The 26871-nt window shown below is 38.1% G+C and overlaps 1 protein-coding gene and 1 non-coding gene across 2 annotated transcripts; one reads left to right on the forward strand and one right to left on the reverse strand.

The window, feature by feature from the left end:
- Positions 1 to 8605: 8605 nt before the first annotated feature.
- LOC140021326 (uncharacterized) lies at positions 8606 to 13948 on the forward strand. The gene is made up of 5 exons (XM_072072090.1): positions 8606 to 8845; positions 9599 to 10153; positions 10268 to 12082; positions 12870 to 12904; positions 13303 to 13948. The coding sequence occupies exons 1-5, from the start codon at positions 8606 to 8608 to the stop codon at positions 13946 to 13948; spliced, it is 3291 nt and encodes a 1096-aa protein (XP_071928191.1).
- LOC140026285 (small nucleolar RNA R71) lies at positions 9143 to 9249 on the reverse strand. The gene has a single exon (XR_011830231.1). It is a non-coding gene; the product is annotated as a small nucleolar RNA R71 (small nucleolar RNA).
- Positions 13949 to 26871: the final 12923 nt, after the last annotated feature.

Below are 26871 nucleotides of genomic sequence, written 5' to 3' on the forward strand. Positions count from 1 at the left end.
CTTATTGCAGAATTTTTGCAATTTTCAGTTTGACCCCAATTATTCAAAATACACCCTAGATCATTTCTATGTCAAAATAAACCATTCACGCACATGTAAAATGATCTAAACATGCATTCTAAACCTCTTTAATGCATCAAAACCACAATTACTGAATTTGAGGTATTGAGATCTTTGATCAAACTTCGCCTTTTTCACCTCATTTGGTCACTTTTCCAAAACCTACAAATGAAAAACAACAAAATTACTCAAACTTATGCTTTAAACATAAAATCACTCCAAAGTAACACTAACTGAAACAAGCATTGGGTTGCCTCCCAATAAGCGCTTCTTTAAAGTCAATAGCTTGACTATTTCACCTCATTTTTTCAAGGAGGCTTTGTTAGCGAATAATCCACCATTTTTGGTCGTGGTGGATCATTAAATGGTGACTTTATAGCAAAAGCCACATGATCTGATGATGTGAGAAATGGAAGTGACTTACCTATCCCAAGTGGTTCATAGATATTACCTTGAATATGCACCACTTGAGAACTTACCAAAGGAAATGTCATGAGAGTATCTTGGGCAGGAATACCTTTAAAACCTATACTTTCAATGCACTCCTCAAGAGGGGTGAAAATTGAGCCATTAAAACTCACCTCTTGAGGTTCAAAGTTAGTTCCAAAGATATTATCATGTGAAATGGATATTTGCTCATTAAAACACTCTTGAGATTCATCATTTTCATCAAAATGCAATCCATTTTCACATACAACATTCCCATCATTTATGCTAGGATCATTTTGCACATTATTAGAGGAAATAACTTCACACAATGCATTCAATTGCTCATGTATTCTACCAAAGTGAGAAGCTAATTCATCTATTCTTTCCTCAATCCTATCAAAACGGTCGGAAGTTGCATTTGCTAGCTTTTCTATTGCTGAATCAAATTGATTAGAAAAATTTTCTACAGCTAGCTCCCAAGATGTATTAGAATCATTAGCTAATGGTTCACTTTCTAACTCCCAAGGTAGAGGTGCATTAGCTAACTTCTCTATTGCCAACTCCCAAGATGGTTTTGATTCATATTGGACACTTTCAGGTTGGTAATCATAAAAATATGAATTATCACTATAATTACATTGATTATTCCAACCATAAGCAGGAGAATTGCTCCAATTAGCACTATATTGATCAAAACAAGGATTGTAATGCTCTAATTCATCATAATAATCCATATTTTGTGCTTGCATACATGTATTAGTAGCATGATAACCTCCACACAAGTCACAAATCACATGATAAGAATTAAAAGCATTAACATTCCTTCTCTGCTCAATTTCATGCATCATGGTGTCCATTTGAACTTGTAACTTAATTACATCAAATTTTGCCTTTAAGCACCTTAAACCATCTTCAAAATACATACATTCAGTAAATTCTTGGTTACCTCTATTGAAGGAGCTTTGCACTTGATAACCATCCATTGCCAATCTTCCACTTCTCAAGCATTGTCCTCCAAATTGACCTACTCTTCTCATCACCTAAAATTGCTTTTAAACAACCTCAAAAGCAAAATTAGTAAGAAAAATAGATAATAAAACACATACACATTTAAAACACTAAAATAACAGAAAATAACATTCACACTATAACTAATAAAATGTCTAAACTAATAAAGTTGCTCTTTACACCGATATTGCCAAATCTTCCCCGGCAACGGCGCCAAAAACTTGACGTGCGCGGAGTATACATATACAATTAAGCTCATCCTAATCAAGTTTTACATTTATAAACTCCTAAATACCCCACACGCGATTTATCGCAAGTATACGAATCGTGAGCGAGTATAGGGTATTAAGGGTCGATCCCACAAGGAAGATTGCAATTACCGGTACTACTAAAGCTTCTCTATTATTTAGACTATCAATGAATTATAACAAATTAAAACCTACTGAAATTATACAAGAAAATAACAAATGAAAGCTCCTTAGGTTGTGGTATCCCTAACTACTCATGCAAAGTGCTATATTTGGATCATTAATTACTACATCTAGGCTAGTTATGGTGTAATTTCCTTATGCACTTGAATCCTACTTTCGTAGTGAATCAATTATACTTATAACTAATCCATACCTATTCTCATGGTTATGAAATTAGCTACAAGTTCATTTCTTCAATGAAATTACATGAAATGAATCACTAAAAACCACATAGATGCACCTCTACTTTCGTGAGTGTACTTCCTATGTTTAGCACTTCTTGAACTAGTGTTAAATCTCAATTTTCATTGCAGAAACAACGCCTTAGATAATCACAATTAATGGTACCAGATTAATCATGATTTAAAGAGTCAAAGTGCTAAATAACTTGCTCAAATCATAGCAATCAAATAACCAAAGAATAAACACTCACAATCATAGAAAGTTCAACCAAAACACAAAATCCAGAACTTGTATATTAACTAAATTTGGAATCAAATACAAAAGATAAAGATTTGGAAGGAATACAACTCTTGTCACATGAGCTTTCTTCCTTGCCTTCTTCATCCTCCATTTGCATCCTAATCTAGATAATAAACAAGAATGGAAAAGCTACACTACTCTATACTAAGCTGAACTAACACTAGGGAGATTAAAGAGCTACATTTCTGCAACTTCAAGCTTCTCCCGTATCTCTCTCTCTATTTTTCCTGCTATGAACTCCAATCTCTCCTTCTTTTTTTTCTCTTTGCAATGCATTTGGCTATTTAATGATGAAAGGTGGTCAAGAAATGAGGATTACATCTCCCTTTTACAGCTGTGAATGTTTCTCACATGTCTAGCAACGCATGTGAGTTGGTGGGGGTGAAATTGAGTTTTACGCGTACAGAGCAGCCTTTTCTGACAACAATCCGGCCAGGAATCCGGCCAAATTCAGGCCGGATTGCTACAGTAAATCTGGGCTGCTACAGTGATCCGAGCTGATACAGTACCTCGGATCCGTATGGATCCGAGCCCGGATCCACTAACCCAGAAACAACCGAAGGTTCGGATGAATAGTGGATCCGAGTGTGGATCACTTGCTCTGTTTTTGGCCCAACTTCAACCAATCTTTTCTTGATGTTAGAGGCTGAACCAGCTCATGTCTAAAACACGGAAGTTGTAGCCTTTTGAGTTATCTTTCTAATGCATCAAGAATCACCTCATTTGGATCTGTGTAGGCTGAGATATGACTGAAATACCCTTGCCTGCTCCATGCCTTGTTCCAGTTTCGACCAATAGCAATTGACTCTGTACTTCGGCCTTTTGACCTGGAAAACCTTCAAACTGGATTCAGATGTCTTCACCAAAGTTGTAGATCTATCTCTTATCTTCAAATGGGTTCAAGAATCATCCCAATCCGATCATTGTAGCTCAAGTTATAGCCGAAATACGAAAATGTGTCAAAACTGTCAAAATACACAAAATCCAAGTAAAAAGTGATAAAAAGCTCATTTAATTGAACAAAAGCATTTTATACCAATTATAGCCAAAATGAATCATTTTCTTCCAATAATATAACAAAAGTGACTAAAAATAATATAAAATATTAGACAATTATTACGTAAATTAGTCACTTATCAAACTCCCCCACACTTAAATCATTGCTTGTCCTCAAGCAATTCACACATAATCAAATGCAATGATTCAAGAGGTGAAACAATATATGCACTTTGTCCAATTTAATTCCTCAAGACTTGGAAAATAATCATTATACAATTATTCAATTTACACTAAATACTCATAATATCAAGTAAAGGAAAGATAATTATACCCTAAATTCAACAAGTTAAACTTAATCTCTTACCCTAACTTAATTTTACAAATAAGCAAATCACATAGTCAATTTATAGTCTTCCTCCTCCTATAATCATCTTTTTCTCAAAATTCTATAACTAAGAGGGATTTATTCATACAAATTTTACTTAAATAGTGAGAATGCCTTTTTACGCGAAAATCGACACTTTTAGGTGAAGATCCCCGGTTACTCAACATTTCACTTATTCAAGTTGCTATGCATACTCTTAATTCAAGTACCTTTTTACGCGAATGTCGACATTTGTAGATGCCAACCCCCGGTTACTTGGTACAAGAATCATTGGAGTAGAAAAATTTTTTTACTTTCTTTTTTTTCTCTTTTTTTTTCTTTTTTTTTTCTTATTATTATTTTTTTAGAAATAAAGGACAATAAATAGATATTCCCTCTTAGAAAATATATAAGACTAATCAAAGGATGAGTATAACCTTTTATCGACTATATCAATCACTTACTTGAAAAATTAAGTAAAGAGAAGAAATCTCATTAAACATGTAAAATTATAGGCATAATTTTCCTTACTTTACCAAATATACTTTCTAAAATGTAAAAATCCTAATTGCATAATAACCATTTCCAAGTTAAATGAGGACTAAACTTTCCAAAATACACATAAAGTTTCAACAATTGGAAGAATTTAAACATTTAAAGTTGGAATACTTTGGCCCTTTTTGAAATAAAAATGAAAAAATTGAAGAACTTTTGGGCCATAGTGAAATATTGGACAAGATGTTAGAAAAATTTTGACGGAGTTTCCCCATATAAATGGAAGAAAACTCCCTGCCAACAAACCCAATTTCAATCAAATTATCCACATGGCAAATAATTCAAACACAATTCCAACATTTCTAAGCATTTAAATCCACAAAATATCATCACCTAGCAAGTAAATGCAAGTTCAATACTTTCCTCCCCCACACTTAAACTTCACATTGTCCTCAATGTGAGAAAAGGAAAATAAATAAGGAGTAAAAGAAAATACTGCTCAATTGAACTTGCGCAATCCGAATCCATGTCCAAGTGATGAATTTCCAACCGTATTTGAGAAAGAATGGAGAGTTCACTTATTGCACCCTGAAAAAGACAAAATCAAAACAAATAAATTTCTTAAAAATAAAAGGTTGCAATCAACAAAATCATGCAATTCAAGGAAAAAGGAAAAATGATCAAGCATGTGGAACCATACAATGTTCAAGGGATAAAAACATGAAATGAGCTAATCTTTGCTAATCAAATATATGCATTAGTATCCAAAGCAAAGGGAAGCTAATTTCACACAAAAAATCCACAATCATGAACAAAATAAGTTCCATTTATACATTTTGTCATCAATGATCAAATCCCCTCAAGTACAAAAGTAATTTCAAAATGGAGGCAAACACACCAAACCAAAATATAAATGACCTTCGTGAAAATTCATGAAATACTAAAAACTATTGAACCACAAAAATTGTAAGTGCATTTATGAATTTCATCAATTAAGGTCATCTTCAATTCACCTCTTCTTTTAGAATTATCTAAGAATTCACAAAATCATTCAATCAAGCACCTTTTCATTCATTAGATAATCTAAATTACTCACATAAATATAAAAAAAAAACTCCCACTAAGCTAATTAAAATGCTACATTGGCCACTTAATATGCAACTTGGTCACCAAGCCAAATTAAGCATAAAATTAGCAAAAATTCACCAAATAATCACAAACTCATGAGTTAAATATCACCAATAATCATCAATAAGCTTAATAAGCATAATGTAAAGCACCAAACTTCACAAAATGAAAAAAAATTTGAAATTGCCCAAAAATAGAAAAAAAAATTTGGCAAAATTCAATTGACAACATTTGGTGAAAATTTGTTACCTCAAACTTGTTGGTTGATGATTATGGATGCCAATGGTGAAGAAACCCCCAAAAATTTCACTCCAATTCGGCCTCAAATGAAGAGTTCAAAAATTTGAAACCCTTGTTCTTCTCAAGCTCAAATCCGAATTTAGACTTGTTTTTGAAGAATTTTTAGCTATGAAATCATCTCTCAAGTGAAAAGGGAGTGTTTTGGTATAGTTGGTTTGAAGATTGGATGGTGAAAAGAGTGAGTTTAGTGAGTAGTGTGTGTTTTAGGTGTTAGTGTGTGAGTTGGGTTGAAGAAGAAGGGAGAAAAATTGTGAGGAATCCGTGAAACGGATTCATCTTACGCTGGTTACTGTTCACAATCCGGCCAGAAATTGGAGGGATTCGTGGAGGGATTGTTGGAGGGATTCTGGGCAGAATTTTTTTTTTTTTTTTTTTTTTACTGTTGCATATCCGGCCACTTTCTGGCCGGATTTCCGGCCGGATTTGCTACAGTGGTTTTTTTTTTTTTTTTTTTTTTTACAATCCGGATTTTCGGCTGGATTCTGTCCATAATGCTCGAAAAAATTTTCTTTTCTCCCCTGCCTATCCGGCCTTCAATCCGGCCAACATTTGGCCGGATTTATGGCCGGATTTGCTGCAGAAAAAGCTGTTTTCTGCAGTTTTTCCTCCAAATTTGCTTGGCCAACCTTCCATATTCAACCTACTTCATGTTCTTTGAATAAAATTCAAATTTAACATGATCATGCATGAATATAACTTAAACATGAAACACTTTAAATGCATGAAATGCAGCAATTGAACATGAAAACTCCCTTTTTGCCTTAATATAAACACCTTTGCAATTGAGATCATTTGCATGAACTCTTGCCATTGCCACCTACAAAACACACAAAAACATTAATCGAAGAACTAAAACTTACTAAAAACAAGCCAACATGAAGAAAAGTGGAGTTGAAAAGTGATCCAAGCCTTCGTTTTTAAAAGGATCCGAGGTCGTTTTTGAAAGGATCCGAGGTCGGATCAGTGTGAGTGAACTCGGATCAAGAAGTTCGAATTTTTTTCTGATTGCAGAAGTGGATCCGAGGCCTCGGATCCATATGGATCCGAGCTTATTGCAGAATTTTTAACGTACATTTTGTATGAATTTGGCATGAATTTTTGGTATGTTTTGAGAAGATTAAAGCCATATTTAAACTCTTTTGGTGATAATTGCTTAAATATTGTTTAAGAGTTAAGAAATTGATAAATGAGTGATTAATGCGTAATTTTGTGAAATTGTGAAGGTAATTGATGTATGAAATTCATGCACAAGTTGAAAGAAATGTCAGGGTCATCCAGAGGACAAAGTACACAAGAAAGTGGGAGCAAAAATGTAGAAAAAGGGAAGAAGTGAAAAACTGGAAAAATGTTCAACACGGATCCGAGCTCGGATCCGTGTGTACAAGAGGGATCCGACCCCTCGTCTGTACTTCTGGCGGAGTATATCCGAGGTCAGGACGATCCGACCTCGGATCCATCATGGGAAGGCCTCGGATCCTATAATCCGAGCTCGGATCCATTATCACTCCTCGGATCAGAGGCTCGGATCTGTCTCTCTCCTCAGCAAGTGGCACAGCCGTTTTTCTTTACCTTTCTCACAACTTTTACAGCTATTTTGAGGGACAGAAATCGGTGGCACATGCTTCTGCAATAAAAGAGAAGACCAAATGAGTGTGGACAAAAGGAACATCATATCTTTGACTTCTTTTTACAAAATCTAAGTGGAGGAAATTATGAAGTGAGAGGAATGGAATTTCTACCACCTTTTATGCAGAAACACAAGGGAGAAGCAAGGAACCATACGTAGCTAGTTTTCCTTCTTGCAACAAGTTTTCTCTCTAGTTAGGAGTACTTGGAGAAGCATTTTTTGGAGAGTTTTCACTTGTAATCATATTGTGCAAGAACATAGCAGGAATTGGAGAGCTTCACCTTCAATTGGCTAAGCTTTCTTTTATCTTTCTTATACTTGTACTTTATGATGTTTTGTATTAATAAACTTGTGAATTTGATTGTTAAATCATTCATGAGTAGCTAAACTCCTTCATCTAGGGAGTAGATGAAACTTATGGCTAAATAATACTAATTGAATGTGATTTACACTTGTTATATCTTGAGTTAACTTGTCTACTTGTGTAGCTGTGATTTCTTGTTATTGTTTGATCACCAATAACTTGTTTACAGTTGTTATTGTTCAATGAGAATTGGTAATAACAATGGAAACACATGAGTAGAGCTTGAGTTGTATGTTCATGAAAATAGAAATACACTTAAGTGGATTACTTAGTATTTCATGAACTAAAACAGAGTTGTAGTAGTATTTCACCATGGAAATAGGGAAATCTATATTGCTCTAAGCCATTTCATCATGGAAATGAGACTTGGTAATCTTGGAAATAAATCTCTGGTTAAGCAAGAATAATAGCAATAAGTAAATCCATTTATTTGTGTAGTTTATGCCATAAGTGGAATCTACATCCCTAGAATCTTCATTAAGTGAAATTTCTCTATTTGCATTCAGCATTTGTTAAACTAGATTTGTACATCAGATTTGTAGATTACAGCATTAGATTTTCTCTGCTCAAAATTAATGGTAAGTCTAAATAATAGAGAGAACAGGGGCTTAGTAATTGTTTAAATTGCTCCTCGTGGGATCGACCCGATACACATCTTGTACTAAAATTTCGACCTGTATACTTGCAGTCCAACGGGTGTAAAATCGGAATTAAACTTGCATTGATACAATAAGAACCCGTCAAGTTTTTGGCGCCGTTGCCGGGGAGCGGCAATATTAGGGCCTAGTCATCTCTATTAATTTAGACATTTTCATTTGTTTTTATCCAAGTTGTTGAATTAAAACTACAAAAATTTCTCTTATTTTTATTTGTAGTGCATGCACCGATCAAATAGAGAAGTTGCACATTTTGATCCTGAAATTGAAAGAACATTGCGGAGACAAAGGAGGAATACACTGCATCAAGAGGAACAAGAGGTTTGGCAGCCAATAGAAGATATCTTGATAGAATTACCATTTGAAGAAGAAATGGCGGAAAATGACCTAAATAGGCGAGTTCTGCGAGATTTTACTATACCGGGAACACAAGGTTCACAAACGAGCATAGCAAGGCCTGCGGTAAATGCTAACAACTTTGAGATTAAACCTTCACTTATCCAAATGGTTCAACAATCTCAATTTGGAGGTAATGCAGTAGAAGATCCTAATACACACTTAGCTACATTCTTGGAAATTTGTGATACAATTAAAATGAATGGAGTTAGTGATGATGCTATAAGGCTAAGATTGTTCCCATTTTCATTGAGAGATAAGGCCAAACTTTGGCTACACTCTCATGCTCCCAATACTTTCACTGGATGGGATGAATTATCAAGAGCATTCTTAAATAAGTACTTTCCACCAGGTAAGACTGCTAAGCTTAGAATGGATATCACTAGTTTTAGCCAATTAGAAGGTGAATCATTATATGAGGCATGGGAAAGGTTTAGAGATCTGCTTCGGAAATGTCCACATCATGGACTGCCGGAGTGGTTAATCATACAAACCTTCTATAATGGTTTAGTTTTTTCTACTAAAACTATGATCGATGCAGCTGCAGGTGGAGCTTTAATGGGTAAAACACCCCAAGAAGCTCATAATTTGATAGAAGAAATGGCAGCAAATAACTACCAATGGGCCAATGAGAGAGGTAATGCAAGACGTCACGCAGGTATGATAGAAATGGACACTCTTAATATGCTGAGTGCTCAAATGAATAATGTGATGAAATTGCTAAGTAGACAAGGTCCAAGCTCATCTAATGCACATGTAGCATGCTGTTCTGTATGTGGAGGTGAACATGATACTAATGAGTGTGTTGATTCTGAACAGGTACAATTCGTCAATAATTACAATCGTAATGCTCAAAATAACCCCTACTCGAATACTTACAATCCGGGGTGGAGAAATCATCCAAACTTTGGATGGAAGGATCAAGGAAATCAACCAAGGCCAACCAATCCACCGGGATTTCAATCAAGGCAACAACAAGCTGAAACTAAATCTGGTTGGGAGATGGCAGTGGAAAAGCTTGCAAAAGTTACCTCGGACAGATTTGAGCGAGTAGAAGGAAGGTTGGACCAACTCACTACAATGTACAGGAATGTAGAGGTCCAAATTGGTCAAATTGCTAGTTCTTTGAATAATCGAAATCAAGGAGAATTACCTAGCAAAACAGAGGTCAATCCTAAGGAGCATGTGAAAGCCATTACTCTTCGTAGTGGTAGACAATTAGAAGATCCTCCAGTGAAGGAAGTTGAGAAGGATGAGAATGAAAAACAAGAAGAAAAGCAGTGGAACCAAGAGGCGATTGTGGAGGAAAATAGTCGGGAGAATCCAAGAGAAAAGCAACCATCATCTTCCACTACCATTCCAATACCCCCTGCGGTTCCATTCCCACAAAGATTAAAGCAAAATAAGTTTGATAAAGATTTTGAAAAATTTGTTAAACTTTTCAAACAATTGCACATTAACATTCCTTTTGCCGATGCTATTTTGCAGATTCCGTCTTATGCGAAATTTCTCAAGGAAATCATGACTAGAAAAAGAAAGTTGGAAGACTGCGAAACAATAGCATTAACGGAGGAATGTAGTGCAATTATTCAAAATAAGCTACCACCGAAGTTGAAGGATCCAGGGAGTTTTTCTATACCTTGCACCATAGGTAACGTTGATTTTTCTAAAGCATTGTGTGATCTTGGTGCTAGTGTATCATTAATACCTTTAACGGTGGCTAGACAATTGGGTTTGCATGAGCTTAAACGCACAAATATTACTTTGCAACTAGCGGATCGGTCTATTAGATATCCAGTGGGAGTGTTGGAGAATGTATTGATAAAAGTTCAAAAATTTATCATTCCAGTGGATTTTGTGGTATTAGATATGGAAGAAGATATATCTATGCCAATTATTCTAGGTAGACCATTTCTAGCTACTGCAGGTACTATTATTGATGTAAAAAATGGCAAGCTTAAGTTTCAAGTAGGTGAAGAAGAAGTAGAATTTAATTTGAATGAAATGGAAAAATACCCTTCTTTTACCGATCATGCTTATTCTATTGGCACAATTGATAAACTAACCCAAGAGATGAGTCAAGTCAACCTTGACTTAGATCCTCTTGAGCATTGTTTAATGAGTTTAGGTAAGCAAGAAGATGTTTGTGAAGAAATTGAAGAATTGGCCAAGTACTTGGATTTTCAAGCACCTTATAAAAGGGGTAATTTGTATGAAAGTCTTGGCCAAGGAAAAGGGTTTTCACAACCTTCAGAAATTGAACCTCCAAGGTTAGAGCTCAAGCCACTTCCGACTCATCTAAGGTATGAATTTCTTGGAGAAAATAAAACTTTACCTGTAATTGTTAGTGCTGACCTTGATGATGAACAGTGTGCAAAGTTGCTAAGAGTTCTAAGAAGGTGTAAGAAGGCAATTGGATGGACAATTTCAGACATTAAAGGTATAAGTCCTTCTATATGCATGCATCGAATTTTATTGGAGGACAATTGCAAACCAGTGGTGGAAACACAAAGAAAACTCAATCCAAACATGAAAGAGGTGGTAAGAAATGAAATTCTTAAATGGCTTGACGCAGGTATAGTTTTTCCTATCTCCGATAGTGTTTGGATTAGTCCAATTCATGTGGTACCAAAGAAGGGTGGAATGACTACAATCGTGGGTAAAAATGATGAATTAATTCCATCTAGACTTGTGGTAGGGTGGAGAGTGTGTATTGATTATCGTAAGTTAAATACGGTAACAAGAAAAGATCATTTTCCCCTACCATTTCTTGATCAATTATTGGAGCGAATAGCTGGATATGAATTTTACTGTTTTCTTGATGGTTTTTCAGGATATAATCAAATAGCTATAGCTCCAGAGGATCAAGAAAAGACCACATTTACATGTCCTTATGGCACTTTTGCCTTTAGAAGAATGCCATTTGGTTTATGCAATGCTCCTGCAACTTTTCAACGATGCATGATGGCTATTTTTTCTGATTATATTGAGAAAATTATGGAGATATTTATGGATGATTTTTCTGTGTATGGTTCATCTTTTGATCAGTGTCTTCATAATTTGGAATTAATTTTGCAGAGATGCGAGGAAACAAATCTTGTACTGAATTGGGAGAAATGTCATTTTATGGTAAAAGAAGGAATTGTCTTAGGACACAAGATTTCCTCCAAGGGAATTGAGGTGGATCAAGCCAAAATAGAAGTCATCGAAAAATTGCCACCCCCAAGCAATGTCAAGGGGATAAGGAGTTTTTTAGGACATGCTGGCTTTTATAGACGTTTTATTAAAGATTTTTCTAAAATAGTAAAGCCATTATGTGATTTATTATGTAAAGATTCTCCTTTTCAATTTGATGACAATTGTTTGGTTGCATTTGAAAGGTTGAAGAAGGAATTGATTTCTGCCCCAATTATAACTTCACCAGATTGGTCAATACCATTTGAATTGATGTGTGATGCAAGTGATTATGCAGTTGGAGCAGTTTTGGGACAAAAGAAAGAAGGACGATTGCACGTCATTTACTATGCTAGCAAGTTGCTAAATGAGGCTCAACTCAATTATGCAACGACAGAAAAAGAGCTATTGGCAGTGATATTTGCTTTGGACAAATTTAGATCCTATTTAGTAGGATCTAAAGTCATTATATATACGGACCATTCAGCTCTTAAATATTTGCTGCATAAGAAGGATGCAAAACCTAGACTAATTCGGTGGATTCTTTTATTGCAGGAATTTGATGTGGAGATAAAAGACAAAAAGGGATCGGAGAATCTAGTTGCAGATCATTTATCACGTTTGGAATATATCCCAATCAAAGATCAGGTTCCAATTCAAGAGAATTTTCCGGATGAGTTTGTCCTAGCACTTAGAAATTCTCCATGGTATGCAGATTTTGCTAACTACTTGGTCAGTGGAGAGATTCAAAAGGGATTTAATTATCATCAAAAGAAGAAATTCTTACATGACGTAAAAAGTTACTTTTGGGAGGAACCATTGCTATACAGACATTGTGCCGATGGTATGATACGTAGATGTATTCCTGAAGATGAGGTACATAATGTTTTATATCATTGTCATAACCTTGAAACAGGTGGTCATTTCAGTACTTCAAAGACTGTGGCAAAGGTATGGCAATCAGGATTTTATTGGCCAACTATGTACCAAGATGCTAGGGAATATGTTAAAAATTGTGATGCATGCCAAAGAACTGGAAATATATCTCGAAAGAATGAAATGCCCCTGACTACGTTCTTGGAAGTTGAGTTATTTGATGTATGGGGTATTGATTTTATGGGACCATTTCCTAGTTCTTTTAATAATAAGTACATCTTAGTAGCAGTGGATTATGTTTCTAAATGGGTTGAAGCAATCGCTTCACCTACTAATGACTCTAAAATTGTACTTAGATTCCTTAAAAAGAATATTTTCAGTAGATTTGGTATACCCAAGGCCATAGTAAGTGATGAAGGGAAACATTTTTGTAACAGACAATTGGATTCCTTATTGTTTAAATATGGTTGTAGGCACAAGACATCACTTCCATATCATCCTCAAGCCAATGGACAAGCAGAGCTAGCTAATAGAGAGATAAAGCTCATTTTGGAGAAAACTGTGAATAAATCACGCAAGAATTGGGCTACAAAGCTAGATGATACACTATGGGCTTACCGAACGGCATTTAAGACACCCCTAGGGATGTCACCGTATCGTTTAGTCTATGGGAAAGCTTGTCACCTACCTGTGGAGATTGAGCACAAAGCTTATTGGGCAATTAAATCTATTAACATGGATTGTAATTTTGCAGGAGAAAAGCGATTACTTGAGCTAAGTGAATTGGAGGAACACCGACTACATGCATATGAAAATGCCAAAATTTATAAAGAAAAGATCAAATATTGGCATGACAAGCATATTATTCCTAAAAAATTTCTGGTAGGGCAAAAGGTACTCTTGTTCAATTCACGCCTGAGGTTATTTCCAGGAAAATTGAAGTCAAGGTGGTCGGGACCATTTGAAGTAACTCAAGTATTTCCTTATGGAGCAGTGGAAATAAAAGGAGAAAATGGTTCTCCATTTAAAGTAAATGGGCAAAGATTGAAGCCCTATTTGGCCGGAGAAAAGGTTCCTAAAGGAGTAAATTACTCCTTAGGAAATGCAATGGAGAATTAAAGAAGTTATAGGAAAGTCGAGCCAACGACTATAAACAAAAGCGCTTGTTGGGAGGCAACCTAATAATAATAATGTATTTGTGACGCCCCACATCTCCCTAAGGCGGACCAAAGGGTATCCGCGGACGCCTGCCCAGCTCTCGCCAGGACTCAAGCAATTCCATTCAATTTAAAACCGAATTAAGCACTTCGATGAGAGCAACATGAATACAAAAATGCGGAAGCGTTCAAGCTTAATAAGTCACTTAATGTATAACCAGTACATCGGTAATCATAAAACGACTTAAATTCAAAGTACACATCAGGGCCCAAACCTTTCAAGTTTTCAATTTCCAAAAGCACAACCCAAACCAGGGCCTAGTCAAAATATATAACAGGAGTCTTAACAAAATTACAACGGATGGTTTCTCCATATTTCTCCAAGAGTCGGTCCTGTTAAGGAAAACAAAACTATAGGGTGAGCTAACGCTCGTGAGGCCAAGAACACACATGCAATCACTTAGTCAAATAACAATCCCAATTTAATAAATAAAACCATGTCTTTTCAATAATCAATTATTCAAACAGGAAAAGTAATCAGAAACAATTCAAGGATATAGTAGCTCTCAGGAGCTAAATTCCACTCGATCTGTCGATGTCATTCGTATACTTTCCCGCATTGACCCTCCTGTCAACCGGGTCGGTATTTCCATTTCCGTAGATCACCACTTTCTTCCCTCCGTCCACCGTACACCCCAAGGGCCCACAATGACCATAATTGGGCGATACTCAACGAGTATGCCAAGCAAGACCTCTTATTAGGTCGAGCTTATGTGTATCTCATGGCTCGTCCAAATCCCCGACCAAGCCCATTGCTGGCTCGAGTCTAAGGACGGCCTATGAGTTTGGGCGTCCCCCATTCATTTGGTAGTCGAGGAGATTCACTCCAACGACACAAGCATTCATGACATGACATTGCATTTCATTCATTCATTCAATACATTTCATTCATTCATTCATTCATTCATTTGAAATTAGAACGAGTGCGATAAAGTACGCACCCGCCCTTATTTTTAAAACTCCCAACAAGTATCACAATAAGCAAGTATCAAATTCATACACTTGACACTCACCGAGCAATTCAATAAGAATTATTTTCTGGGAGTTCAAGTGTCCGCGGTGAGATCCTCTTGAAGGTCTCCTTGCGCGCCTGGCAATTTAATAGTGGATAATCACACAATTAACCCACTTATCAAGAAAGATTGTACACTAGTACAATCTAAGAATTATTTTGCAAAAAGGAACCTCAATTACACGTAAATCGAGGTTCAACTTGCCTTTTATTATGTACAATATTATTTGAGTTTTTTTATCATGAAAATCGTAAGCAAAACGTTTTAAGAATATCGAAAGAATAAAGAGTTCTCGAAAAACTCTATTTCTTTGAAATTGGAAAATTTTCAGTTTTATCATGAACCTTTGAAAAATCGTAACTCGCTCGATATAAGTCGAGAATTGGAAAACTTTATACCGTTGGAAACCTCTTAGAGAGTGCTATAAGTTTCTAGAAGACACTTTTCCATGAATCGAAGTGGAAAGTGGTCAAAAATGAGCTTGAAGATGCAGGGTTGGTTCACAAGGCAGAATGAAGTTGGTTTTTGGCCAACTTTGAAAATTCGGCACGATTCGCACGTTGCAAACCGGCCTCTGAAATTTTCAGCTCAATTAGTGTTGCAAGTGAAGTGTATGACAAAGCAAGCGGATCAAGAATCGGAGTTTCGAGTACCGAGATACGGTAGCCCGAAGTTGGGGAAATTCAAGACTGGATGAGAATTTTCCAGATTTGAACCTCTAACTTTAGTAATTCAATTGGGTATCGAAACGAACTTGAATCGGCACCAAAATTGGCAGTATTTCAATACTATATGGAAAGTATCTCTCTATCGAATTTCGGGGAAAAATACCTTCGGCAAGGTAGTTAATGAGCCCACCGCAGTTCAAGAAAATTCCTAAGGCATTCTGCCTTTGACTTTCATTTCCCAAATTTCCAATCGTCCAACCAAGAAAGTTATCCAACCATGGTTCATTTGTGAAATAAGGGTCTAAGATACACCCATAATATCTTTGGTAAGTGTTTAATATCAAAAACATCAACTAACAAGTTCACTCCAAGATTTGGTTCCAAACCAGTCCAAACATCATGGTTTTCCAAAGCAGAGCAGTCCACTTGTTTCAGTCACAAATCAGTCAATATAGCTCGAAATCGAGCATGGCTTACGCCGTTGGAAAATACATTCATAGAGTTAAAATATCATAGAAGAAATCGTTTCCAAATTCGGCACCCATCTGGTTCAAATTCGGGCATCAAGTTGCAGCCTGAACACTTCATTCCAGATGAACAGAGTGGCAGGACAGCGAACTTAAAACATTTGGTTCGACTTGGTCACAAAGAATCAGAACGTGCATTTTATACCAAATTAAAGCTAGGAATGTCTAGTTTCAAACGCCACCGACGGCACATGATTTCGACATCCGAGGACAGAGTTATAGCCAAAATACTACTGCTGGTCAGAGACATACGCGAATCAGTTTCCAGATTTGCTGGTTTCGAAAAAAAATTCATTTGCTCCATCAACCCTCAATATTTTCCAATGAAATTTTTCACACATCTAATACATCCTATAAACATCCAATTCAAGCAATTAAACCATTAAAAATTGGCCTGGAAATGGCCGAACATGGCAGGGGCAAAATCGGAAAGTTTAGCTTCTTACACCCAATGAAGTTTCCACTAATTACCCATCACTAATGCATCATTAAAATCACTAAACCAACAATATAATCACCATTAATCATCACATCAGCAACAACAACCCAAGTGTGGGAATTCCAAGAGCCCACAATCACATTTTTACACCATAAACAAGTAACTAAGTGCATGTATGAGCTTAATCTTGTCATATAATCTCCAAAAGATAAGAATCCAAGGGTTGATCATTACCTACTCCTTTGGTTTGCAAGGTCAGAATTTTCGGCCCTCTTGAAGCTCCAAGAAACCGTGAGAGTTCCCTTCCTCCTTAGCTAGATGTAGTCTCCAAGTGGTTTGCTAAGAGATCTCCAAGTTTGGTGTGATTTGGGTGGATTTTAGTGCATGGATTGAAGATGAAAAATGAAAACAATGGAGAGCTCTTCTCCTTCTTGTTGTTCGGCCAAGTGAGGTGAAGAGAGAGAGAGTGCTGATGCAATTGGCTTCCAAAGGAAGATTCTTTGTGTGGTGCAAAAATGCACCTCAAAGTCAACTGGAAATAGTGCAATTTAGGGTGTGTTTGGACTCGATTTTTCTCGCGCGTTTGGTTCACTAGTGCACTAAACCTCCAAGGCATATATATTCTTGTAAATATTATTCACTCTTAATTGTCCCGGAATAAGGGTCTAAAGTCCCTCAAATGAAGTCGCGCGTGTGAAAACGCGTACCGTCAATTTTACCGCTATAACGCGAAACTTTCGAAAAATTCTTATAACGATTGCACCACTAACTATCACTTGAATATTTATACTTAAGATTACCTATTTTAGTACCATAGTACAAGTCTCTAATATTCCAAACTTATCGGGCTACTACGCGGATAAAATCTCCAAGTACTATTCACTATTTTTACTAAACGCGCTCTAGGAAATTAATTTTCGAAACGAATCATTTTAAAAATATAACGAGGTTATATTATCATGCGTTTAGGTCTCATAAGACTAGAAAATATTCCTTGGAAATAAAATCCAATTAAATAATTTATTAAGCCATAAATTAGGCATAAAATAATAGTTTTTGCGAGTCCTCACATCCTCTCCCCCTTAAGAAAATTTCGTCCTTGAAATTTACCTTGGTCGGTGAACAAGTCTGGATACTTCTCCCTGATTGTCTCTTCAACTTCCCATGTTGCTTCCTCTACTCCATGGTTCTTCCATAGAACTTTCACTAGTGGTATTTGCTTGTTCCTCAATTCCTTCACCTTTCGATCCAGAAGTTTTACCGGTCTCTCCTCATAGGTCAGGGTTTCATCAATCTCAATATTCTCCGGTTGTAAAACATGAGAGGGGTCTGGATGATACTTCTTAAGCATGGACACATGAAACACGTTATGAATACGAGATAAACTCGGTGGTAATTCCAGCTTATAGGCTACATTCCCAACTCGCTGAATAATCTTATATGGCCCTACAAACCTTGGTTGTAGTTTCTTCCCTTTTCCGGACATCAGGCTTGCTTTTAAAGGCGTAATCTTGAGAAATACCATATCTCCAACAGTGAACTCCAAATCCTTCCTCCGATTGTCGGCATAACTCTTTTGTCTACTCTGAGCGGTTTGAATTCTTTGCCGTACCAATTTCACCTTTTCATTGGCCTCCTCAATCCAAGATACAGTAGTCGTGTCTAAGATTTTCCGTTCACCTACTTCATCCCAACAAATGGGGGATCTACACTTCCGACCATAAAGTGCCTCATACGGAGCCATTTGAATAGAAGAGTGGAAACTATTGTTATAGGCGAATTCCACTAAAGTCAAGAACTTACTCCAATTCTCTCCAAAGTCCAGTACACAAGTCCTCAACATGTCCTCAAGAGTTTGAATTGTTCTTTCAGATTGTCCATCAGTCTGGGGATGATAGGTGGTACTAAAGTTCAACTTAGTTCCCAACACTTCTTGCATCTTTTGCCAAAACCTCGAAACAAATCTTGGATCCCTATCCGACACAATACTCACAGGTATACCATGTAGTCTAATAATCTCATCTAAGTACAATCTGGCCAACTTCTCCAATGGATATTTCATATTAATCGGCAGAAAATGAGCTGATTTAGTCAATCTATCTACTATCACCCAAATGGCATCATGGCCTCTCTGTGTCCTTGGTAAGCCTGATACAAAATCCATGGTAATATTTTCCCATTTCCACTCAGGTATTTCTAGAGGTTGCAAAAGCCCAGATGGTTTCTGATGTTCGGCTTTAACCTGTTGACAAACCAAGCATGTCTGAACAAATTGGGCAATTTCCTTCTTCATATTTTTCCACCAATATAGACTTTTCAAGTCTTGGTACATTTTATTTCCTCCTGGATGTACTGTAAACCTTGATCGGTGTGCCTCTTCCAAAATTTCTTTTCTAAGCCCTTCATCTTTTGGCATAACCACCCGATTTCGAAATCTTAATATTCCATCTGATCCCAAAGTGAAATCGGTCTGGTCTCCCATCTTGACTTTCTCCACCAACTTTTGCATTTCAGGGTCCTTTTCCTGAGATTCCTTAATACGTCCCAATAAAGTGGAGGTTATCACAATATTCCCCAAAATCACTTTACTTGGTTCTAATCGAGGATTCCAATAGCTAACTTCCTCCAACAATCGAAATTCCTTAACCATCAATCCAGCCATTTGTACCTGACGGCTCAAAGCGTCGGCCACTACGTTGGCCTTTCCAGGATGGTACTTAATAATGCAGTCATAATCTTCCAGAAATTCCATCCATCTACGTTGCCTCAAATTCAGTTCCTTCTGAGAAAATAAGTACTTAAGGCTTTTGTGATCTGTGAAAACCTCAAATGTCACTCCGTATAAATAGTGTCTCCATTTCTTCAAAGCAAAGACCACAGCCGCTAACTCCAAATCATGGGTCGGATAGTTTCCTTCATGCGGCTTCAATTTTCTAGAGGCATAAGCTATCACTTTATCATTTTGCATCAAAACACATCCCAAACCTTCCTTAGATGCATCTGTGTAAACCACAAAACTATCATGTCCATTTGGTAGAGTTAGAACAGGCGCTCTAGTCAACCGTCTTTTCAACTCCTGAAAACTTCCTTCACACTTAGAATTCCAAATAAACTTTCCATTTTTCTTGGTCAACTCAGTCATAGGTCCAGCGATTTTCGAAAAATCCTGGATGAATCTCCGGTAATACCCTGCCAATCCTATAAAACTCCGAACTTCCGTTGGGTTTTCCGGTCGTTTCCATTTCGAAACAGCTTCCACTTTAGCTGGATCCACTTTAATCCCATCCTTAGAAATTATATGCCCTAGGAAAGTCACTTCCTTTAGCCAGAATTCACACTTGTTAAACTTAGCATATAGCTGATGTTCCCTCAAGATTTGTAAAACCATTCTCAAATGTTTCTCATGATCTTTCACATTCTTAGAATACACTAAAATGTCATCAATGAAAATCACCACAAATTGATCCAAGTAAGGCTTAAAAACCCTATGCATTAAATCCATGAAAGCGGCAGGTGCATTGGTTAACCCAAAAGGCATTACTGCAAACTCGAAGTGCCCATACCTTGAGTTAAAAGCAGTCTTAGGTATATCCTTCTCCAAAATCCTCAATTGATAGTAACCTTGCCTTAGATCCAACTTTGAAAACACTACCGCCCCTTGCAGTTGGTCAAACAGTTCATCAATGTGGGGCAGTGGGTATTTATTCTTAATCGTAACATCATTTAAGCCTCGATAATCTATACATAACCTCAAACTCCCATCCTTCTTCTTTACAAACAAAACTGGGGCTCCCCACGGGGAATCACTCTCCCATATAAAACCTCGTTCCAACAAATCCTGTAATTGTAATTTCAACTCCTTCAATTCAGCTGGGGCCATCCTGTATGGTGTCCTTGATATAGGTGCTGTTCCCGGAGCTAAATCAATTTTAAAAGCTATTTCCCGTTCCGGGGGTAGAGACTCCAATTCCTCAGGAAAAACATCAGAAAATTCTTTTACTACCGGTGTGTCCTCCAGATTCACCTTATCGTTAGGGGTATTAATAAGAAAAGCCAAATACCCTTGAGCTCCTTTACTTAACAATTTTCTAGCCCGAATTCCCGAAATAAGTGCAGATGAGGCTAACTTACCCCTCACATCCAATTTCAGGGTTGCCTCACCTGGAATACACAATTCTACAATTTTCGTCCTACAATTTAGTTGGGCATTATAACGGGCTAACCAATCCATCCCTAGGATCACATCATATCCTTTAATCGCTAAGCCTATCAAATCGGCCAGCAATTTTCTTTCCCTCACGCAAATTTCACTATTCTTATACACCATATTAGCAATTAGACTTTTGTCCCCAGTGGGTGTTTTAACCTCCAAGTCATATGGTAACTTAATTGGCTTCAAGTCCATTCCACTCATGAAATCAGGGTTTACAAAAGAGTGCGTTGCACCCGGATCAATTAAAACCCTAGCTAGACGGTGAAAGATTGGAATTGTACCTTCGACCACTTCGGTCGCATCTGGAGCTTGTGGATAGTCCAATGCGTAGACCCTAGCCGGTACTTTCGGTCGACTCCCTCCGGCATTGGTCTGCTTAGAGGTTGATTTTTCAGGCCTCTGCAGGCTTCCCCCTGTCTTCAACGATTTCGGACAATTCGCGATTTGATGCTCAGTGCTCCCACACAGCAAGCATTTTCCCAGCTTTCTCCAGCAGTCATTCTCAGAGTGGTTGGATTTACCACAATACCCACAAGTAACTTGAGGGGTCACAGTCGATCCAACAGATGGTGCTCCCCTAGCTTGAGTCGTCCCGCTACGACCTCCCCTAGATAGAGCTCCCCTAGAAGCTCCAGCAGTTCTCGTTCCTCCTTCACCTCTTCCCTTTTTTGAAGGGTGTACAAACTTACTGGTCTGCCCAGTAGTGCGACTAGGGAAATTCCTTTTTCTATTGTGGAAATCCCTCACTTGAGATCTTGCATTCTCAACCCTTTGCGCTTTCTCTAAAGCCTCAGTAAAAGTAGAGATTTGGGCTGCAGCCAGGCCCTCCTGAAGTTCTACATTAAGTCCCTGTATGAACCTTCTAATCCTTCTCCGTTCATCGGCTACTAACTCAGGAGCGTATTTGGAAAGTTTGGTGAACTTCCCTTCATACTCTGCTACCGTAAGGGTTCCTTGTTTCAACTTAATAAATTCGTCCTCCCTTTTCTCTTGGATCAAGGGCGGAAGAAACTTTTCATTAAACTCCCTTGTGAAATTCTCCCAAGTCCAAGGGGTTCGAGCTCTTTCCCATTTTCCTTTTATCAAATCCCACCAAGCACGGGCTACTCCCTCAAATTGAAAAGCAGCAAAGTTCACTCGCCTATCCTCAGTATAGTCTAGAGCGGCGAATATGTTGGTCATCCTTTCTAACCAATTCTCCGCTACTTCGGGGTCAGGTTCACCCATAAACTTAGGCGGGTTAAACTTTAGGAATCTTTCCAGGGCTCTATCCTCTCCCCTATCCTGGCCCCCAGGTTGGTTAAATGGTCCAGGACCCTGTCTCTCCGCTAGACGTTCTAGGATATCAGTCATCCTATTGATGGCAGTAGCCACTTGGTTACCCTCAACGTTTTCCTGTCCCTGGGTCGGTCCAGTTGCCGAACCCTGGTCATCCCCCTGAGTTTGGGCCTGTCTAGACGCTCGCCCACGGCCTCGACCACTCCTTAATCCTTCCATTAGTCTAAGCGTGCCTAGTGTAAGAAATAAATTAATTTAAGCAAGAACGAAGAATTATACCAAAATTAGAACCAACCAAGAAAGCATTGGAATTAACAATAATTTACATTCATAAGCATGTCAAGTTCGTACAATTAGCAAGTTAGGGACAATTCACAAAATATAGCACACAGGTGCTCAGAAGTATACTTCTAGTCACAGAAGACTAAAGTAAGAACAAGTGCCCAAAAGTAGGCCACACAAGCATGCAAAATACAATGGCCTCAGCACTCGCGTCACCCTAACTAGTCCTAACTGTACCAGTCAAAAGTCAAAAGAGGTCAACGACCAAGATCCTAGTCCATAGCAGGGCTATCAGGAGGAACCTCCTCCTCGGGATCCTCCTCGGGATCCTCCTCCTCATCCTCAGGAATCACTGCAGTAGCGTCCTCAACCAAACTAGTCGCATCAGCCAGAATCTCGAAAGCCTGAGTACGGACATCCCGTCCTAGCCTAGTAAGTCGAGCCCTAGTATCCTGAAGCTCCTGGTTAACCACTGCAGATGTGGCTACCTCACCCTCTAGCACCTCCTCGAGCTCGGCAATCCGCTCACCCTGAGCGCCGACCATCTGCCTAAGCTCGTCTACCTCAGCCTGTAAAGCGCGGTTGGTATCCACCAACTGACGACGCTCGTCGTCCATAGCATGCACTACATGACTCGGGTAGGCGTAAGTCAACCTACACGGACATCGAGGGTATCTATCATACGGTGAGTAGCGTACTCGAGCCCCTCCTACTCGAGCTCGGTAGAAGATAGTCCTAAGAGGCTCATAATGACCATTCGCATGGCCATTCCCATTAGCTGCCGGGGCTCCGTTTCCGTCAGCCATCCCTGCAAAATAATAACAATAATAATATTTTTCAGGTTAGAAACTTAAATCACTACTCAGTTCCAATATCCTGCAATGCATGTCTATCTTAATAGCTGGTTCATCCCATTCGTCACTTGAGGTAGGACTAACTTAGTTGCTAGCTCGCCTCAAGCATCACTTAGGGTAGGATTAAGTTATCCCATATCGAGTCTTAAAGGTAGAGTATCTAATATGTCTCCCATATAGACCTCTAACCTAGTGCTCTGATACCAACTGTGACGCCCCACATCTCCCTAAGGCGGACCAAAGGGTATCCGCGGACGCCTGCCCAGCTCTCGCCAGGACTCAAACAATTCCATTCAATTTAAAACCGAATTAAGCACTTCGATGAGAGCAACATGAATACAAAAATGCGGAAGCGTTCAAGCTTAATAAGTCACTTAATGTATAACCAGTACATCGGTAATCATAAAACGACTTAAATTCAAAGTACACATCAGGGCCCAAACCTTTCAAGTTTTCAATTTCCAAAAGCACAACCCAAACCAGGGCCTAGTCAAAATATATAACAGGAGTCTTAAAAAAATTACAACGGATGGTTTCTCCATATTTCTCCAAGAGTCGGTCCTGTTAAGGAAAACAAAACTATAGGGTGAGCTAACGCTCGTGAGGCCAAGAACACACATGCAATCACTTAGTCAAATAACAATCCCAATTTAATAAATAAAACCATGTCTTTTCAATAATCAATTATTCAAACAGGAAAAGTAATCAGAAACAATTCAAGGATATAGTAGCTCTCAGGAGCTAAATTCCACTCGATCTGTCGATGTCATTCGTATACTTTCCCGCATTGACCCTCCTGTCAACCGGGTCGGTATTTCCATTTCCGTAGATCACCACTTTCTTCCCTCCGTCCACCGTACACCCCAAGGGCCCACAATGACCATAATTGGGCGATACTCAACGAGTATGCCAAGCAAGACCTCTTATTAGGTCGAGCTTATGTGTATCTCATGGCTCGTCCAAATCCCCGACCAAGCCCATTGCTGGCTCGAGTCTAAGGACGGCCTATGAGTTTGGGCGTCCCCCATTCATTTGGTAGTCGAGGAGATTCACTCCAACGACACAAGCATTCATGACATGACATTGCATTTCATTCATTCATTCAATACATTTCATTCATTCATTCATTCATTCATTTGAAATTAGAACGAGTGCGATAAAGTACGCACCCGCCCTTATTTTTAAAACTCCCAACAAGTATCACAATAAGCAAGTATCAAATTCATACACTTGACACTCACCGAGCAATTCAATAAGAATTATTTTCTGGGAGTTCAAGTGTCCGCGGTGAGATCCTCTTGAAGGTCTCCTTGCGCGCCTGGCAATTTAATAGTGGATAATCACACAATTAACCCACTTATCAAGAAAGATTGTACACTAGTACAATCTAAGAATTATTTTGCAAAAAGGAACCTCAATTACACGTAAATCGAGGTTCAACTTGCCTTTTATTATGTACAATATTATTTGAGTTTTTTTATCATGAAAATCGTAAGCAAAACGTTTTAAGAATATCGAAAGAATAAAGAGTTCTCGAAAAACTCTATTTCTTTGAAATTGGAAAATTTTCAGTTTTATCATGAACCTTTGAAAAATCGTAACTCGCTCGATATAAGTCGAGAATTGGAAAACTTTATACCGTTGGAAACCTCTTAGAGAGTGCTATAAGTTTCTAGAAGACACTTTTCCATGAATCGAAGTGGAAAGTGGTCAAAAATGAGCTTGAAGATGCAGGGTTGGTTCACAAGGCAGAATGAAGTTGGTTTTTGGCCAACTTTGAAAATTCGGCACGATTCGCACGTTGCAAACCGGCCTCTGAAATTTTCAGCTCAATTAGTGTTGCAAGTGAAGTGTATGACAAAGCAAGCGGATCAAGAATCGGAGTTTCGAGTACCGAGATACGGTAGCCCGAAGTTGGGGAAATTCAAGACTGGATGAGAATTTTCCAGATTTGAACCTCTAACTTTAGTAATTCAATTGGGTATCGAAACGAACTTGAATCGGCACCAAAATTGGCAGTATTTCAATACTATATGGAAAGTATCTCTCTATCGAATTTCGGGGAAAAATACCTTCGGCAAGGTAGTTAATGAGCCCACCGCAGTTCAAGAAAATTCCTAAGGCATTCTGCCTTTGACTTTCATTTCCCAAATTTCCAATCGTCCAACCAAGAAAGTTATCCAACCATGGTTCATTTGTGAAATAAGGGTCTAAGATACACCCATAATATCTTTGGTAAGTGTTTAATATCAAAAACATCAACTAACAAGTTCACTCCAAGATTTGGTTCCAAACCAGTCCAAACATCATGGTTTTCCAAAGCAGAGCAGTCCACTTGTTTCAGTCACAAATCAGTCAATATAGCTCGAAATCGAGCATGGCTTACGCCGTTGGAAAATACATTCATAGAGTTAAAATATCATAGAAGAAATCGTTTCCAAATTCGGCACCCATCTGGTTCAAATTCGGGCATCAAGTTGCAGCCTGAACACTTCATTCCAGATGAACAGAGTGGCAGGACAGCGAACTTAAAACATTTGGTTCGACTTGGTCACAAAGAATCAGAACGTGAATTTTATACCAAATTAAAGCTAGGAATGTCTAGTTTCAAACGCCACCGACGGCACATGATTTCGACATCCGAGGACAGAGTTATAGCCAAAATACTACTGCTGGTCAGAGACATACGCGAATCAGTTTCCAGATTTGCTGGTTTCGAAAAAAAATTCATTTGCTCCATCAACCCTCAATATTTTCCAATGAAATTTTTCACACATCTAATACATCCTATAAACATCCAATTCAAGCAATTAAACCATTAAAAATTGGCCTGGAAATGGCCGAACATGGCAGGGGCAAAATCGGAAAGTTTAGCTTCTTACACCCAATGAAGTTTCCACTAATTACCCATCACTAATGCATCATTAAAATCACTAAACCAACAATATAATCACCATTAATCATCACATCAGCAACAACAACCCAAGTGTGGGAATTCCAAGAGCCCACAATCACATTTTTACACCATAAACAAGTAACTAAGTGCATGTATGAGCTTAATCTTGTCATATAATCTCCAAAAGATAAGAATCCAAGGGTTGATCATTACCTACTCCTTTGGTTTGCAAGGTCAGAATTTTCGGCCCTCTTGAAGCTCCAAGAAACCGTGAGAGTTCCCTTCCTCCTTAGCTAGATGTAGTCTCCAAGTGGTTTGCTAAGAGATCTCCAAGTTTGGTGTGATTTGGGTGGATTTTAGTGCATGGATTGAAGATGAAAAATGAAAACAATGGAGAGCTCTTCTCCTTCTTGTTGTTCGGCCAAGTGAGGTGAAGAGAGAGAGAGTGCTGATGCAATTGGCTTCCAAAGGAAGATTCTTTGTGTGGTGCAAAAATGCACCTCAAAGTCAACTGGAAATAGTGCAATTTAGGGTGTGTTTGGACTCGATTTTTCTCGCGCGTTTGGTTCACTAGTGCACTAAACCTCCAAGGCATATATATTCTTGTAAATATTATTCACTCTTAATTGTCCCGGAATAAGGGTCTAAAGTCCCT

Source organism: Coffea arabica, chromosome 11e, assembly GCF_036785885.1.
Source record: "Coffea arabica cultivar ET-39 chromosome 11e, Coffea Arabica ET-39 HiFi, whole genome shotgun sequence".
In the NCBI taxonomy this organism is placed as follows: Eukaryota; Viridiplantae; Streptophyta; class Magnoliopsida; order Gentianales; family Rubiaceae; genus Coffea; species Coffea arabica.

Coding starts and splice junctions, on each gene's coding strand:
- LOC140021326 (XM_072072090.1), top strand. CDS start 8,606: ATGCACCGATCAAATAGAGAAGTTGCACATTTTGATCCTGAAATTGAA. Junction 10,154..10,267: donor CCATTCCAATACCCCCTGCG/GTTCCATTCCCA, acceptor GCTATTTTGCAG/ATTCCGTCTTATGCGAAATT. Junction 12,905..13,302: donor CTTCAAAGACTGTGGCAAAG/GTATGGCAATCA, acceptor ATATGGTTGTAG/GCACAAGACATCACTTCCAT.